Genomic DNA, 17457 nt, shown 5'->3' on the forward strand with positions numbered 1-17457 from the left:
ATCTATGGAGGTCATGTGGTCTGAAGACAAGCTCAGATATCAGAATAATAGCTATAACTGCCGTTTTTGTGGTAAAACAGAATATATATTATATTTCTATGAGTTGTTCACAACGTTTTTATTGTGAAATATAGATCTCATACAAAGAGTTATTATCCCTTTAAATGTGTTGGGGTATAACTACGTTTTTCAGGATAGACTAAAGTAGCTCACTATTGAAAATCATTCAGCTGAAAATCAATTAATTGGGTGTTGCAAATTAAATGTGAAATTTTCAGAAACTGTCGGCAGGTGACCAAGTAACAAGCGATTAGTTGATGATTAATGGCGATCCATTGATTAATTAATCATTTTATTAATGAACTCTGTTGGTCTGCTGCAGTAGCATATTATGCGGGGCATTACGCAGGGATTTTGTCGAGATTTTTAGGACAGAGAGGTACTTAATCCATGCACATCGTTTTATCTGCATGATAAACTGTATGGTGATAAAGCAGTTGAATAAACGTAAAAGAGGAAATAGTTTAATCAGAGATTGAGAAATAAATTATAAGGATAAATTATAATTCCAGCATTAAATTTTCACAAAATTAATGCCCTGCAAAATGAGGTGTTCATCTTTTTCCTATAAACCCCCCTTTTCCCACGCTGAGCTTCAGCGATTACTTGACACTAACCTCTTCACTATAGCCCATCTTCATCGTGTCAAGTTACTTGACTATAGTGAAAAAGTTAGTGTCAAGTTATCTTTGAAGCTCTGGGTGCCTTTTCCAGAAAAAAATCCAAATTCAGTTTGCGATAGATTTGACCTGTTAGTTTTAAACATACACCGAATTATTTTAAAATGGGAGCGTCTGTCGATACGTAGGTCCAGCAGATAGCATTCTCTTGCTGCTCCGGTCCTAACAATGCAATATCCTAGCACATCATGATTCTAAAGTAAAAAATTACATTATATGTGTGGCAGCTAGTTAATGGTATAGTAATGACTGCAGCCTTAGGCTTCGTTCACATGCAATGTCTATTTTCTATTTTCGGTATGTCTTATGATCACGGTCTGTGCACTGAATATCCCGCGGCGTAATTACTGGCAGCGCGAGCCAGTTCCTATAAGTTACTATAAGTAACTGGCTCGCGCTGCCAGTAATTACGCGGCGGGATATTCAGTGCACAGACCGTGATCATAAGACATACCGAAAATAGAAAATAGAAAATAGACATTGCATGTGAACGAAGCCTTACTGTATCATAAAAGACATTTAAAATTTCATGATAACAACGACAAAAATGATGCACACAACACGCTTTAAAGACCATTCATTTTATTGTATAATACATAACAGTGAAGAGCAAACTTAAATGTACACCTTGAAAATTCCACTGTAAACAAACGAAAGCACACAAAATCCACGTATGCACGGTCTTTAATCATTCGGCAAACTTCGGGTAATTTCGTGCCTCTATCAACATAATCAGATACCTATCGAACGAATCCCTTCTTAACGTTCAAAAACGATCCTTTTTCTTCAGTCATGATCAACTTGTAGCAAGTTACGTACATTTCAACTTCTATAATAAATAACTCTATTGGACATCACTAATCCTCAACAAGAACACTTTCAATTTAATCTTGACCCATTCTAGAAAAAATTGCGATAAAACTAAGTAACGCTAAGAAAGGTATTATAACTGCACTAATTCTGACTAGAAGATAAATACTCTTCTGTTTTTCTTTGGCTTATAGAGAAAACAAAAGGGCAATTAAATGTACCAAATCTGAAGTGAAGATGGAGAGTAAAGTGAAATACATAATAATATCAGTAAAAAGACCATACATTCCCACTCACTTGATACAGAGTATACTTTAAGTTTGGCTTAAAGTGGCAAAAATCTACCACAATGGTCACTACACTTGACTCTGTAAACTTTAAGTTAAAATAAAACATTTAATAAAAAAATTTAAAGTGCCATTAAAATCTACAACAGACTGCCAAGTTGTATAATTTTACTTTTTTTCAGTTTTGTCTTTTACCCTGCATATGCAACCTTTAACTTTCATTCTATTCATAAATATCTGACCCCAAACTGTGAATGACACTTGAAACTTCAAAAATATTGAAATTCAATGCTTTGGCTCCAATGTTTAAAAAATATTAAAATGTTAAAATGTTGATTCATACATCAAAAATGAAAGAAATATAATATACCAGTTTTATAAAAGTTGTATAAGATGACAGTTATGATTTGTATATAAGCTTGAATATCCACTGTTACCCTCTTCAAAATAAGTTCGATGTCCACCCGTTGAAAAATAAATGCTACGCTGGCAAAAACAAATCTCAGTTCATAAAACAATTGAAAATATCATTGTCATGGATACTAGCAAAGAGCTAGTTTGAGATTAACAGACTTTGAAACTGAAAGACTATACTAGTTCTTAGGTTACAGAAGAACATAATAAAAACAAACAAAAATCATATTTGGCATCGTCATCACCAATATCATCAGTATCATATAAAACAAGATATCAATATCATAAAGCATGGCGCATAGAATCACATTCTGTAATATCTTTCTCAATTCCCATAGCTTGACAATAAGACACCAAATGGCAATTTTCTTCACAGTACAATCCTTATCAATCATAATGATGCAATACATTCTCTTTTTCGGGCAGGTCCCTCTTTGCTAACACAGTACACATTTGACAGAATTTATCAGATTTATTCTTTTCTTGAACAAATATACCCTTTGTATGTTTGCCTGTTGAACTGCCCTCCATCTAGACAATATTCTTTTTTTAAAACAGCCATCATACATTTGTAAGTGGATAAAGATTTAAATACAAAAACTGGAGCAAAATGCAAATCTATTACATTTATATAATATAAGACGTGTCAATCATAACTACATCAAAACTACAGCAATGCTTTTAGCAACATTTCTCCAACTTCCTTCCTCACGATAGCTTCACTGTTATCACACAAGTGCATTATCTTCACATTACAGCCACTGTGGGTGTACAATATAAAATACATTGTAACATTGTTATTACAATACCATTAACAATGTATCATTCCAACCAAAATTACAGCTCCAGTGACCATACAATACAAATACATTGTATCCTAACAATATCAAATGTATCATATTTATAAATACATTGTATCTTAACAATAGGAAATGTATCATAATTTGTGATAATACAATGTAAAGCCTGCTGTCTAACATGTACTGAATCCACTGTTTACAAAACAAATGCATTACAATCAAACAAGTGAAGTCTTCATCATGCAGTCACCACACCAACACAATATACAAATTTTATATCTATACTATGATCAAAATGCTCAAAATGATTACATTTCCTACTTTGAGAAATTATTACACTTCTGCTTGCAACAGTATTCTTAAGTTGTAAACAATGCATGTAATACACATAGTGAATGTTATTTGCCTAATCAAAGGGTAAAGGAAGGCAAAATGCGTTTCACTCACTTCATAACACATGTACATGTAATAAAGCACATCAATAAAATATTGAGTTTCATCAACGACAAAATGATATGCACTGTTGGATCATATGCAAAGAAAACATTTACTTTACTTCACGTCATATCACTCCTTTTTCCTGACCTATCTCTGCTGTGTTAACAAATATTTGTGTTGCTTGGCTATAGATTCAGCTGAAGTCTTTCAGCCACCTTTAATGCAATCACTACAAACTTTCAAATTATTAGACCATCTGCCATTTTTTTTTAAATTTTAGCCTTTTACTGAACAAAGTATCTATACAACTCAAATATGACCTCAATATATATGTAATTCTATGCCCATTCATCACAATAATACAGCAAATGAGATAAAAAGCATGTATCATAACAATATTTTACACATGCAACACTTTATACTATTACTTCTGCTCCATTTGATAAGGTAGCAATGCATTTGCTTCTGGTTGAGATAAAAATTGCCACATTGTGTTGCTACTCATCTAACGCAATGTGAGGCTCTGCACACCACTTAAGAAATCCATGATATGGAATAATTTTTACCATTTGAGAAAATTCAGAAAAATACAAACCACAGGTGGCACTGACATAATGATAAACTTCAAATATGCAATATCATCAGTAAGTTGACTGGCTGAATAGCTGCTTGGCGATTGTTGCTTTTTTCTCTACATAAGCAAATAAATAAAAACTTCTTCCTCAAATGACATTCCTGATGGACAAGTCCTCACTCTGGCTCAGAAATCAGAATTTCAAATGACAGAAGTCAGCTCGATTGTCTTGATAATATTTTCTGTTAGTAGATGGCGCTGTAGTCTTCTCACACAGCAGTTTCCTCTCCAGGCGACTGGAAAATAGTATAAATAAAAAGAGATTTAAACATGGAGAGGAAAATGACAACTCTTCAATTTGGCAGGAAAAGTGTCATAAAATGGACTTTGCTGGGGTAGAAGACAAATTCCCCACACTTTTCAATGGTTACTGAATCTGTTACTACATACTAATTTATTAATTCATAATAATAATCTCTTAAAAGATTATTATGGAGGGTTGCAAACTATGAAGATCCAAGTGGTCCAATGCTGAGCAAAGACTTCACAATAACTGCAAAAACTGCCGTTTTGGTGGTAAAAAGGAATTTATTATATATTCATAACTATAAGATACACAAGTCCTTTTTATATTTTTTTGTTTAAAAAGATATAATACAGTTCATTGAAAATAATGGAAAACTGTATTTTCAATAGCAAAAATTCTAGTCAGGAGATTTTTTTCAATGCTTTGTTTTAATATAAATAATTAGATGAGGGATCAACACATCACTTCCCATAGGTGGAAACACTTTACATGCATTTTTACCATTTTAGTTGGTCAGTATTTGATACCATTGATAACATCCTGATACAAGTGTTTTCATTCCCACTGGTATTCCAACAATAATAACACTGGGATTAAAAATTCTCTAACGAGGTCCTTTTGAAAGATTATTAAATCAGACTTCAACTGAGGCGGAATTCATGACGTCATTAGAAAAGTTCGAATACTGCCATTTTGTCTGTGGAAAGGCAAAAATAATTTTTCCCAAAATGTTTTCATTAATATCTATATGTAAACCATTCACAAGCACATTTGTGATACTTCTTTTAATTATAAAATAAAGAAATACTTCTTTTAATTATAGAATAAAAAAATGATTTATCCAACAAAATGGAACAGAAAATGAATGTTCAAGATTACGAGTCAACAACAAACCATGCTCAACTTTATACTGACAAGCAGAAAATTCATGTTTCTGAAAATCAATGTAAGCAATGGGATACACTATTTTTACAAGACAAGCAAATAATACATATATAAAAATATACCAACTTTATTCCAAAATATTTAAAAATCACAATGCATTAAGACACACAGTCGTATCACACATTTGGCATAATCAGAATTGAGCAAATAAATATTTTGCAGAACAGAGAGAACCTGATTGTATCAAAAATTTCTTCACATGAATCATGGTACAAAATGCTGGTCACATTAATCAGTGAGTACCCCACAGTCTGAACATGACTAGAACACTATCACCCCATTCTCATAGATTAGATCGACCTACATTGGATCGACCTAACTCCCTGGGGGTTCACGCTAAATAGCTGTCAGCCGGGCGGACACGAAAGTTAATTACCCCTTAAAGCTTGTAGTAGGAGGGGACGGACACTTAAGGGGGATTATCTGACAGTAATCTAGTGAGACTCCCCGCGGTGATAGATCGATCTAAAAGTTGTGAGAACAGAGCATATGACACTTCATCATACAACTTAAGTTACATTATTATGTAAGTAACTCTAATTAATAAGCAAACACAATCCATTTTCTGATCTGAAACATCTTTGATTAGCAGACTGTCCTATCCTATCCTGCCCCTCCCATTCAATACACAAACATACCTTGCAAATAACGGTCTAAATAGGGCTAATCCTTCGGGGGAAATAAAAAAAAAAACTTTACCAAAGAAGACTCCCTGTACCAAGTACCATCTTAATAAGCCATTTGATACAAGTCACCCAAAGCCTGAAAAGAACTAACCTCAGCTTTACTTTGAAAGTTAACATTTTGGTTTCCCTCTTTATCCCCACCTTTCTTGTTTGTCACCTTTGATGTCGCCTTCCAGTTGAGTTTTAACTGGGGCAGTTTTCCATTACCTCTATTAGACTGAATGTAAACTTTTTCAAGAGATGATGTGGTCTTCCCATTGTGTTTATGTTTACTTTGAGATGGGGACTCAATTGGTGGGAATTTTAAACGGGTATTTGGAGGACTCTCAGTTCGAGGAACACCATCCCAATAAAGCTTATTCGTATTAAGAACACGGGAAACATTTCCCCCACCAGGGACATAAGACACATTCTCAAGTGATGCAATCTTACTCTTGGCTGTCCATTTGACTTTTTTCCTAGGAATTTTCTTCTTTCCCCCACCAGGTACATGACTAGCGTTATCTAGAGAGCCTATCTTGGACTTATACCTCCAATTTAAACTATGGTCCTGGATCTGAACATTTCCACCCCCAGGTACATGGGAGATTTTATCAAGGGACCCTATTTTTGATTCCTTTTTCCACTGCAGTTTTCTGTTCTCTATTTTCTTGTCACCACCTCCAGGGATGTGGCCCACATTATCCAGGGACCCAACTTTTGAAACAATTCTCCACTTTGGAATAGAATCAGAGATAACAAAAGTTCCCCCACCTGGAATATGAGACACATTATCAAGAGAACCAATTTTTGCCTGAGTGTTCCACTCAAGCTTCTGGTTCTCAATTTTAGCGTTACCCCCACCAGGAGAATGGCTGATATTATCCAAAGATCCAATTTTAGACTTGCCCCTCCAGAAAAGCCTTCGATCTTGAATTTTTGTCATACCACCAGCAGGAATATGGTGAAGATTGTCTAAAGAGCCAACTTTTGATTCTTGAGACCACTTTATTTTTTTAGTCTCAACTTTTATATTACCCCCTCCAGGTATATGACTTGCATTTTCAAGGGAACCAACTTTTGATTTTGCTCTTCCAGAATATAAACTTCTGACTTCAATTCTAACATTCCCTCCACCTGGAGAGTGGGATGCATTGTCTAATGAACCAATTTTTGAACCTGCATTCCATTTTAATTTCTTGCTCTCTATTTTTTTGTCCCCTCCTCGAGGGGTATGATCTACATTTTCTAAAGAACCAATTTTTGATTTTGACGTCCAGTTAAGTTTTTTGTCCTCAATCTTAATGTCTCCTCCCCTTGGTGAATGGGATATATTGTCCAATGAGCCAATTTTTGATTCCGTTTGCCACTTTAGTTTTCTACTTTGTATTTTAACCTGGCCCCCTCCAGGAACATGGTCTACATTGTCCAAGGACCCAACCTTTGCTTCATTTCTCCATCTTAGAGTTCTCTCTTCTATCTGTACATTCCCACCCCCTGGTTCATGGTGGTAGTTGTCCAGGGACCCCACTTTGGAGCCTGACTGCCATGATGGCTTTTCACTCTTAATTTTGAAGTTGCCGCCACCTGGTTTATGGTTCAATTTTTCCAGAGAACCAACTTTGGCATTTGACTTCCAATCAGTACTATTGGTTTCTATGGCAACATTACCTCCGCCTGGCTGATGGTGATAGTTATCCAATGAACCAACTTTGGCAGTTTTATTCCACTTGGTATTGTGGTGAATTATACTGACATTACCACCGCCGGCTTTGTGGTTTATATTGTCCAAGGAACGCACTTTTGCCTCTGCTTCCCACCTCAGAGGGGTCCTATACACCATGTATCTGTAACCAGAGAGAGACGATGTATCATCTCCACTGCCATTGGTGGAATGGTTTTCATTTTTTGCTGTCTTTTGACTCATGTTTTCACGCCTCACCAACTCTGGGTTGTCCTTTGCGTACACAGAATATTTCCAAAACATTAGGGATCCAAATCCATTTCAAAACTTCACTTTTGTTCTAGTTACTCATAGTTCTTACAGAATTCATGGTATTCCTTTTCACATCCAAAAATCAAATGCTCTACCTGTTTAAATGAAACATTTTTGTTATTAAATTAACATGTTTTGTGTCCTCTTGTGCAAATGAAAAAGAAAAAGTAATATGCTAACTGAAATGGTGAGAGTACCATGGGTTATGACATGCTGTCTCCTCTGTGTTCCATTATTTGTTCCCTAAACACATTCCTCAAAAGGTTCATAAACATGAATGACATTCTTTTAAGCAGGTATGAATTTCCATGTCATGCTCCTCATGTCTTGCTGTCCACAATGTTTCAATACAACTGTATATTCACACCCTTAATCTCTGCCTGCACTATTTACGTGTGATAACTTGGTGATAATCCAACTGATCTTAATTCGATAATTAACCAGACGTCAGGTCAGTAGCATGTGAAAGGTTATAGCTTAAATCCTTTCGAGTCAAATAAGATAATCCTCTTGTGCTTGATAAGTCAGAAGCACGTACACAAGGATACCTCTCATCCGCTGGTAAATGTCAATATGATGAGGGAATTTGTACTGTGTTCTGTGCAACTTTGGTCTAAATGTCAATTTAATGCTTTGGTGTCCCTTCTTCACACTGCAGATTAATTTCCCCTGGTATTTTAAGTGCAGGGTTTATCTAAATAGTGAGATCTCTTAGTTGTAAGTTAAATGACTTGGAATGTTCACGTTTCTTCTGTAGTGTTCAAGAAATGTTCATATTTCAATCTTGAACACTGCTACAATATTTGGTCTCATCTTTTCAATAAAGCAACAGTTATTTGTTTTCCCTCACTGTTATTGACTTTTTTTTTTTTTTGGGGGGGGGGGGGAGGGAGAACAGTATAACTAAATATGCACTCTTTGCACAAATCTCTCCATTACTGTCTTATAGCAGGTGCGTTAGTGATAAATGCCTTTTCATAAGTCTCATTGATTTTCCCATCCCCCATTATTGATTAACTGGCACATCCAAATAAACTACAAAATGACTTTCATTAAAATGTATCTTCAAATCCCCCCTGCAGTTACCAAGCAATCTATCCTTATGAAAATCCTACATAATCTACTAGCAGCATCCTGCAGTATCCTTATATAAATTGTTGCAGTAATTCATGGGTACTTCATTGCTATTTATCATTAATAAAGATAGTACGATTATTTCCAGGTATATAGAATTAATGCATCTTTCACTATAATCTTCTACCTGTAAATGTACCATAAAAAACCAAGGTCTAAATTATCATCTTCTCCTGTGGAGTAATATATAAGATTACCCTATAATTGGGACAAGTGAGACTAATATGCTATCAGTCAACTAATGTAATCTTACGTAGACAGAACATTTACAGTAAACAGCACACAGCTGTTGGAGATAAACGTCCCTGTTTAGGTACCAAGACAAAGCTGCTCTTTCAAACTGTCTTGAGAGAAATTTCCACTGAGTTAATGTCTCTGCTCCTGCCTTAGTAAACTTCCAGGTTTCTTCAGTGCAGCCAATTTTTTTTAAATTCCAGTCTTCGACTTAATTTATTGTAATAGAAAACAATGGTTCCTAATTGTTTTCATGTAACACTGTGCTAACTGGTTTTCTGTTTCAATCTACATCCACCTTGAAGTTAAGTTGCTTATCAGCATCCATAGGGGGGAACTCTTTCTGAAAATAATTTTAAAAAATTAGTCAATATTTAAAATAGTCTCATTATGCTACACAAATAAGGCATTAACTATTGGTATCTCAGAAAATATATTTATGTCAGAAAATGATGCCTTTTAAACAACTTAAAAATATTAAATCAGAGAATTCACAGTAACTGTTCCTTTACTGGAGACAAATTCTACATGGGTCTGTGAAAAAAAAAGGACCTACTAGTATGACCAAATAAGAGTGCACTTCTTTCAGATTACCAATTTCACAACTCATATGAAAATGTTAAATTAAATGTAAATGATGCAAATATAAATAAAATGTTTCCATGTACTTCATTAAAAACAAAATGTTTCTTATTATAGGTGATATAATGCCAAAGTGCCTTTTAAATGTAAGAAATATTTATCAACTAGGTGATTTTAATGGCTTGTTTCTTTCTGCTTTACATATATCTGCCTACAAGTAGCATTTGCATGGAGTCCTTTCTCTATTAAGTATACTCAAGGAAATGGCTAAATTGACACCATTATGAGGGGAAATGCACGAAACGATGCAAGAGAATTAAAATTTTCTGTGTCAAAACAATAATCGATAATATGCGAGCAATGCTGATTGTGTGATCCATTACTGAGATTCCTGGCGACAATGCCACATCAAATACAATATATGTCTATTTAATATGTGAATAATCAGGAATGCGAAAAAATTAATAGAAATTGTTGGGCCATTAGTTATTATTAAATAGTAACTGCAAATGGTAAAAGGTAGAGAAAGATGGAAATGATTTTTTCCATGGCTTGAACTAGAGTGATGATACTGATATAATACTGAATGTTTGCAATGAAAAATCCACTCTTATTTTATGAAAATTTAATCAAGGTTTTAAAATCAAGATTGACATTAACTTTGCTATACCACCAGATAAACACTTCTAACTACCTTTTTTTTCAAAAATGGAAAGGTCAGTATATTTGAACAATTGACCATTTTGCCTGGGACACATTAAAAAATCAATCTTCTTTTGTTCTCAAATATTTGAGGACATGTCAGCATTTGAAACATTTAAGTTTGGCAAATATATAAATGCTAAATGTTTAAGTTGGATAGAGGAAGGGGAAATATTGTAACCATGGTGGCTGAGGGATGTGAATTGATGACCAGATAAACATTGTGGAAAAAGTGGCCATTTTGTTCATGTGGACTGTGCAAAGTTATGGAACATTGGTCGTAAAAATACAGTTATGGGAGGTCTGTAGGTTTTACAGTTGGGAAGTGCTAATAGACCTCAAATATGTTTGCATAGTAATTATAAGTGTCCCAAAGTCCTATACATGAGAATAAAATAGTAAAAGAAATAACAATGGATGAAAACACAATACTCAAAACAAGACATAATAGTTTAAAAAAAAAAGGGTGAAAATTTGCTTACCAAATTGAGTTGGAATTTCCTTCAACTGATGTTGTCCATTTGTGTCATTTCTTCAGTCTAAGAATGTTGTCTTTTTCAATCAAGATCAGCTACTGCTCACTTGGTGATAACAGTTGTACACAGACAACTCCGTAACGGTTGTTACACTTATGAAGTCCTTAAGCACAAAAGAGATGTCCCTCGCTTCCTTGTTTTCCACCTGTTAATTATGTTAAGTGATCACCATAGCAACGAAAGTTCAGCAGAAATAGGATTGTTTTTTGAAATAGTTCATATCCCTTACATTCTCTTCTCCCACTCCATGAATGACTGGATGATTCAGGAAGGTTTTCGATCCAGATAATAACGTCATCAATAATTTAATTGAATTACCCGAATGTTATTTTCCTCACAATACAAAGTCTTCGTTGTAATATGTAACAAGTAATTTCCCTGCAGTCAATAGTCTGATAGACTTTTTTTTTGAAATCCCAGTTTTTTTTCCCCTGCTACATTTATAGTTATGTTTGTATAAGTTGATACATGTGCACAGGGAAAACACTATGCCAATTGTTTGCTACGGCAAAAAATGAAGTCAATATTGAAACAATGTATGGCAACTTTTAGCAAACAAATAATTTCTTTCGAGCAAATATTTGGCTTTATACCGTAAGGAAAAGGTAATTTGCTCTACAGTTTGAATGCTTATTAGTCAAAAGGTCTTCAGCTTTCTTTCTTCGCAATAGATGACCCTTGCGTGGAATTACCAAGGTATCCTATATGTTTCTTTCATTACTCTTTGAAAAAATTACGATATAGCTCAAAACTGTGATGTTCCTTTACACACTGTTTTTGACTGATCATGTCACAACATTTAAACAGTATCAGCCATTGTCTGGTTTCATATTATTACAACTAGCTCCGACTCGATGTGTATAGATGGAAACGATCCAATATCTCTTTTCTACATCTCCTATCCCTCCTTCTCACTTATATCCAATATCTCTTTTCTACATCTCCTATCCCTCCTTCTCACTTAATGGACATAATCCACTTCAAGTCAGTGCCATCACGTTTTTTCCTCTGTAGGTACACGTTTCTATCTACCGGTGTAGAAAAGTCTAATGCTCCAAAGAATCGGTGCAGTCCCCAAAGTCAATAGTTACAACAAACAGAGCGGACAGGTTTGATACTGTTACTAATTAGACTGTGTGGTTCCTACTCTCAAGGTCATCTTCCTCTGGCCCCTTTGAAAATCAATATTTGGGGCAGGGGGGGAGGTAAGGAGGAAGGGAGAAGTAGATAATCTTTTACCCAGACAAGTGACTGCTTTGGAGAGGATTGTGCAGCATTTTATGAAGATTAATGCAGCTCCAAAACCCCCTTTTTTTAAATTCAGATAAAATTTAATGCTCAGGCAGAAAATAAATTTGAATAAGTAAGGACTTCTTGCACACCCTCTCCCACCAGTAGAATAACCTGCCATGTTTTAACAGTATGGACATCTTTTATACACATATCAACACATACTGGTCCCAATACACGCAGTGGAATGTTTCAACATTAAGCAATGAAAATAAATAAAAGTGAAAAGGCAGCATTATCGAGTCAATACAATAAAATCTACAGGAAAAGGGAGTCTTTTCTTGGTAAATACAATACAATTAGTGAACACACTTGGTCATTGTGAATTGGCTGTAAATCTACAATGGTGCATTATGGAGTCGATTAGGTGTGAATGGAGGGACCAACTCTGAGATGATCTGCAGACTAAATCAATGCCACGACCACGCGGGTCAGTGATTTCCTTAAAAGTAGAGCCAAAGTGACACAAAAGATAGAGACTTATGGGATCTTTATCGTAATATGTTATTCTGCTTTTTAAGGTATTGATTTAATTGTGCATTAACATGGTCGCAGAAAGTGTAATAAATGCAATATATTAGGTTAAGGTGTGTAAGTGTGTTTTGCACCCACACCTGTTGTTGTTTTTAGTGTAAATGCGAGCAAGAAATTTATACCGTGATTTAGATTGCTTTTTCAACAGCCTCACCATAAACAACTGTATACTATTAATATTAATTTCAAACAAAGAGGGCATACTCTTATAAAGTATGAACTATGCATCCCACATGAAATAAATTACTATTAAAGATTTGAAACAATTCTAAACAATTTCCAAAAGAGTTGATAAAAATACATCATCTATAAAATTTCTGGGAAGTTGGTTTTTAGAAACAATTCATGTTTTCAAGATATCCCATCAGGGCTTTAATGGGAAATTTAATTATCCTACTCAAAATTGATCGGTCGAGCCATCCCTGTATTTGGATCAAATGACATTGTTTTAAAGAATCTTTACAAAATAATTTAGTTCTAAACGTGTGGTTAGATACTGTATTTAGACTGCCACAGACTTCTTGACATTTCAGAAGGAAATATCGCTGCAGGTACTTTTGGTTACTGGGCTTTGGCATTTTAAAGGTCTGAATAAGGAAAGATAAGTAGCTCTGTAGGATATTAAGAAACAAAATATGATTCTGCAACATTAAAAAGCCTAAAGCATATTTTAAACTTTACCAATTTCCCACTATACAAGAACATAGCAGGTTTGGGTTTGGCTTTCCTGTCACTTAGCATTAATAACCAGGGTGAAATATTCAAATAAAATAAATCAATAGATAAAATCTCTCCACTTCCCACCTCTGGAATGAAGTTTTATGATACTGGGATACTAATAAATGCAACATCTAATATATCAAATGTCATTACTGTTCTATATTAACAGCAATGTTTTAATAAATTGTTCATACCAGTTTGCAAAGCCATTCATAACCCAGTAAGGCTTTCATGGATATAGCATAATTGTATTTTATTTAAGTTCCATCCCCACACGCAATAATTATACCAAACATTTATGGAAAATTTGTGGGCAATTTCAGCCAAAAAAAAAAAATAATAATAATAATAAATAAATAAAAAATAATTATAAATAAATAAATAAATAAATAAATAAATAAATAAATAAATAAATAAATAAAATTATTGCATACCTGTATTTCTTGCACATCTTGGATGTCACCAACACTGCTGCCTCCTTCAGTTGATTTTGGAGACTTGGGTGGAGTGTCCAAGGAACCAACCTTTGCGTGGGCTTTCTCTTTGAAGTCTAGTTTATGAGATTCAATCTAAAAAAAAAAAAATTAGCAATTAGTTAATAATATGACACATGAGATGCCCTGACACATTTATGCAAAGATTTAGAATTAGTATAACTAGGTTTTCACTTTTCTTTTCCAAGTATTTTTACTACTGATATAAAAAATGTTTAACTTCTTGTATTAGAACATACATGTATTCAAGACAACAAAAATATTGTACATCAAATGCACCTCTTATCATCGAGAGACACAACTGTCTTAGATTAACACATCTGTAAATTCACTAGATCATTACATACTGCCTCTTTGCCCAAGGAAGTCACTGGTTTTAAACAGATTAAATCTCAGCTTCGAGGTTTTAATTGCTAGGCCCCTGCAGCAACAACCTGTGTAGAGTCAGGGAGACCATCAAGGAATTAGCAGCATTGTTTTTTAAGTGGGGTCGGCCATATTTAGTCAGCCAATCAATAAGTCTGCGGATCATCTGTGCTTAATGTGCTCAACCTCTATATATAGGAAGTCCCAGGCCATTTGGCAACAATTAAGCTACAATCCCTACCTTTTTGTCCCCTCCTCCAGCTTTGTGGGTTATATTATCTTTGGATCCAACTTTTGAATGGGCTTTATCTTTAAAATCCAACTTCCTGCTCTCAATCTAGAAAACACATTAAAAAACCTCATTAAAAACAGCCACAGTAAGTAGATGTGATGACCACTGTGACTAAAGGTCTCACAGTTCATTTGACGGGCAAACCATGTTATATGAATGTCAAAAATTCAAGATGTCATGATTGACAGAAGACAACATGCAAAGTGCACATACACATGCATGTTGAGGAACATTCAAATAAAAACATTTTAAACGACAAGCTCATGGAGGAATAAAAAATCAAAGTTGTTAATTAGAATTGTAATTTAATTACAGAACATGCCCACAGACAATATTAAGTCACTTCTCTGTATTTACTGTGATATCACATACAAGGAGCTGAATGCGACAGGTGAGATTTTACTAACGCAATGGTTGTGACAATATGATTTCTCAAACCATGGAAGGTGAGGCTACTTTTGATCCTTCAAAATTTTCTCAATTATAATTCAGATATAAATTAAATAAAATCCACAACAACAAAAATATAATTTTGTTAGTTGATCACTAATATTCTATCAAACCACTAGTTCTACAGAATATTAGTTCTCACGTAGCTAATAACTGCCTACACATTCAAAGGTAAAGTGCACATTCAAATTGTCCCAGGGTAGTCTGTTCTTATGAATTCTTGTACTCTCTTTTATTTTTACCATGATAATCATCAAGGGTTTCAAAAGTCATCCCAGTATTGATTAATACTTAACAACAGATATGAACATTTTGAGAATTGCAACCCTGGTCACAAAACAGTTAATAAACAAACAAACAAAAAATAAAGAGTTTCAATTTGGAAATTAGGGCAGTTAGGAAATGGAATTGGACACTTTGCTTAGTTGGAAGTCCAGCCATAATGAAAAGAATGACTAACAATGTGTAAACCACAAACTGAAATAACAGAGATAACGTTCAGGTGAAGAATCTGAAGAACTGTTTTAGAGAGAATCACTGCAGATCTTTACAAATTGAGACATCTGTTGACCAAGGATCACTTTATGACACATCAAAGATGGGATAGATGGTGACAGTGAGAATAACAACTGCACTCTCAAACCTTTCTATCAACTCAGAGTTAGATAATACAGCTAATTAAGAATACTGCACATATCACTTAGAAGTTGGAGGGTATCACAGTAGAGTAAGTGCACGTTAAGATAAAAACTAAGTACATGGCTACTATATTAGACACTGGTCAGATTCAGCATAATTCACAGCCATTAGAAATATAGCAGATGCTGTACACTGTAAGAGAGACAAGGTGTCTGCTAGACACATCACTGCAAACTCTGAGTCAGTCTAAGTTCACACTGCAAGCTGTAAGCTACACTAGAGCTACATATTTACTTGAACAGTGCCTCCGCCAGCCACATGCTCGGCATTCTCCAAGGAACCAACTTTGGACTGGGCATGCTCACTGAACTCCAACTTCTCGCTGAAGATCTTTTTGTCACCTCCAGATGGAGTATGAGTAGAGTTTTCAAGAGAGCCAATACGAGAATGAGCTCTTTCGCTGAAATCTACTTTCTCATGGTGAATCTGGACATGCCCACCCCCTGCTGTGTGATGGGCATTTTCCAGAGATCCAACTTTAGACTGGGCATGATCCTTAAATTCAAGTTTTTCATCATGGATTTTGACTTTCCCCCCTCCAGGTTTGTGATCAGCTTTCTCTAAGGACCCTATGCGGGAGTGAGCCCTCTCTTTAAAACCCAATTTCTCATCGTGAATTTTGACTTTCCCGCCACCAGGTGTGTGAGTGGTATTTTCAAGAGAGCCAATACGAGACTGAGCATTGACTTGGACTTTCTCATTGAAGATTTTCTTCTCGCCACCTCCTGCTTTGTGACTGGCATTTTCAAGGGAGCCGACCCTGGAGTGAGCTCGCTCTTTGAAATCTAGTTTCTCGTTGTGTATTTTGACATCGCCCCCAGAGGGTGTGTGTTGTGCATTATCAAGCGAGCCAATGCGGGAATCTGCACGCCATTCAAGCTTTTCATCATGTATCTGAACAGCAGGGAGGAAACAAAGGGATTAAGCTGGGAGCGAGCAATCTGAAAACAACTGATGCTTTCTGGTCCTTTGATATTCAAGTTTTAGAAAAATCTTCATTTTCTCTTTGCATTTTGTTACTTGACCATGAATGTTTTTGATAAAAAAAATTAAAAAAAAAAAAAAAAGATAAATTAAACAAGGTGCACAAGGCTAGTTAAAGCTTTTACTCAATTATAGGCAATAACAGACTATTTCTTTTAGGAAATCATCATATCATCTTATATCATAAGGATCAGAAAGGATCAATTTCCCTCAAAAATTGTTAAAAAAACTAAACAATTTTCATGAACAAGACAGTGTATAACACATCTCTGTTGTGCAATTTGGTTAATACAGACTAACGAGGATGCATGTCATTTCAATCAAAACTGAGGGGTGACATTACATGTGACATGCATTACTGAAACTAAAAAATTTATTTGACATTCATTTTTTAAAAATGAACAAATATTTTCTCATTTACTGTAATATAAAAGTTCAAGAATATAAGCCATAAAATAGTATGT

At 34.8% G+C, this 17457-nt stretch overlaps 2 protein-coding genes across 16 annotated transcripts in view; both read right to left on the bottom strand.

Moving 5' to 3' along the window:
- Window positions 1-1305: 1305 nt before the first annotated feature.
- Window positions 1306-17457, bottom strand: part of LOC106167690 (uncharacterized) — a 46766-nt gene continuing 30614 nt past the window's right edge. For 10 of the 14 annotated variants that reach the window (XM_087016629.1, XM_087016628.1, XM_087016620.1 and 7 more), the window contains 4 exons: window positions 16244-16903; window positions 14810-14905; window positions 14143-14277; window positions 1306-4359 (listed from right to left, as the gene is read on the bottom strand). In XM_087016629.1, coding sequence (XP_086872755.1) covers window positions 4333-4359; window positions 14143-14277; window positions 14810-14905; window positions 16244-16903 — 918 coding nt within the window. In that variant the 3' untranslated portion in view covers window positions 1306-4332. The remainder of the gene's footprint in view (window positions 4360-14142; window positions 14278-14809; window positions 14906-16243; window positions 16904-17457) is intronic. The other 4 variants (XM_013546580.2, XM_087016630.1, XM_013546573.2 and 1 more) reach the window with 1 other exon arrangement.
- Window positions 5367-14029, bottom strand: LOC106167730 (uncharacterized). Of its 2 annotated transcripts, none has more exons than XM_013546599.2 (2): window positions 11111-14029; window positions 5367-9683 (listed from the first exon to the last, which is right to left on the bottom strand). In XM_013546599.2, the coding sequence occupies exon 2, from the start codon at window positions 7965-7967 to the stop codon at window positions 6045-6047; it is 1923 nt and encodes a 640-aa protein (XP_013402053.2). In that variant the 5' UTR covers window positions 7968-9683; window positions 11111-14029; the 3' UTR covers window positions 5367-6044. The 2 variants fall into 2 exon arrangements, with proteins under 2 accessions (XP_013402053.2, XP_013402045.2); XM_013546591.2 differs by having other exon boundaries at window positions 5367-9687.

The sequence above is a fragment of the Lingula anatina genome, chromosome 7, assembly GCF_051362555.1.
Source record: "Lingula anatina isolate TDL-2025a chromosome 7, LinAna3.0, whole genome shotgun sequence".
NCBI lineage: Eukaryota > Metazoa > Brachiopoda > Lingulata > Lingulida > Lingulidae > Lingula > Lingula anatina.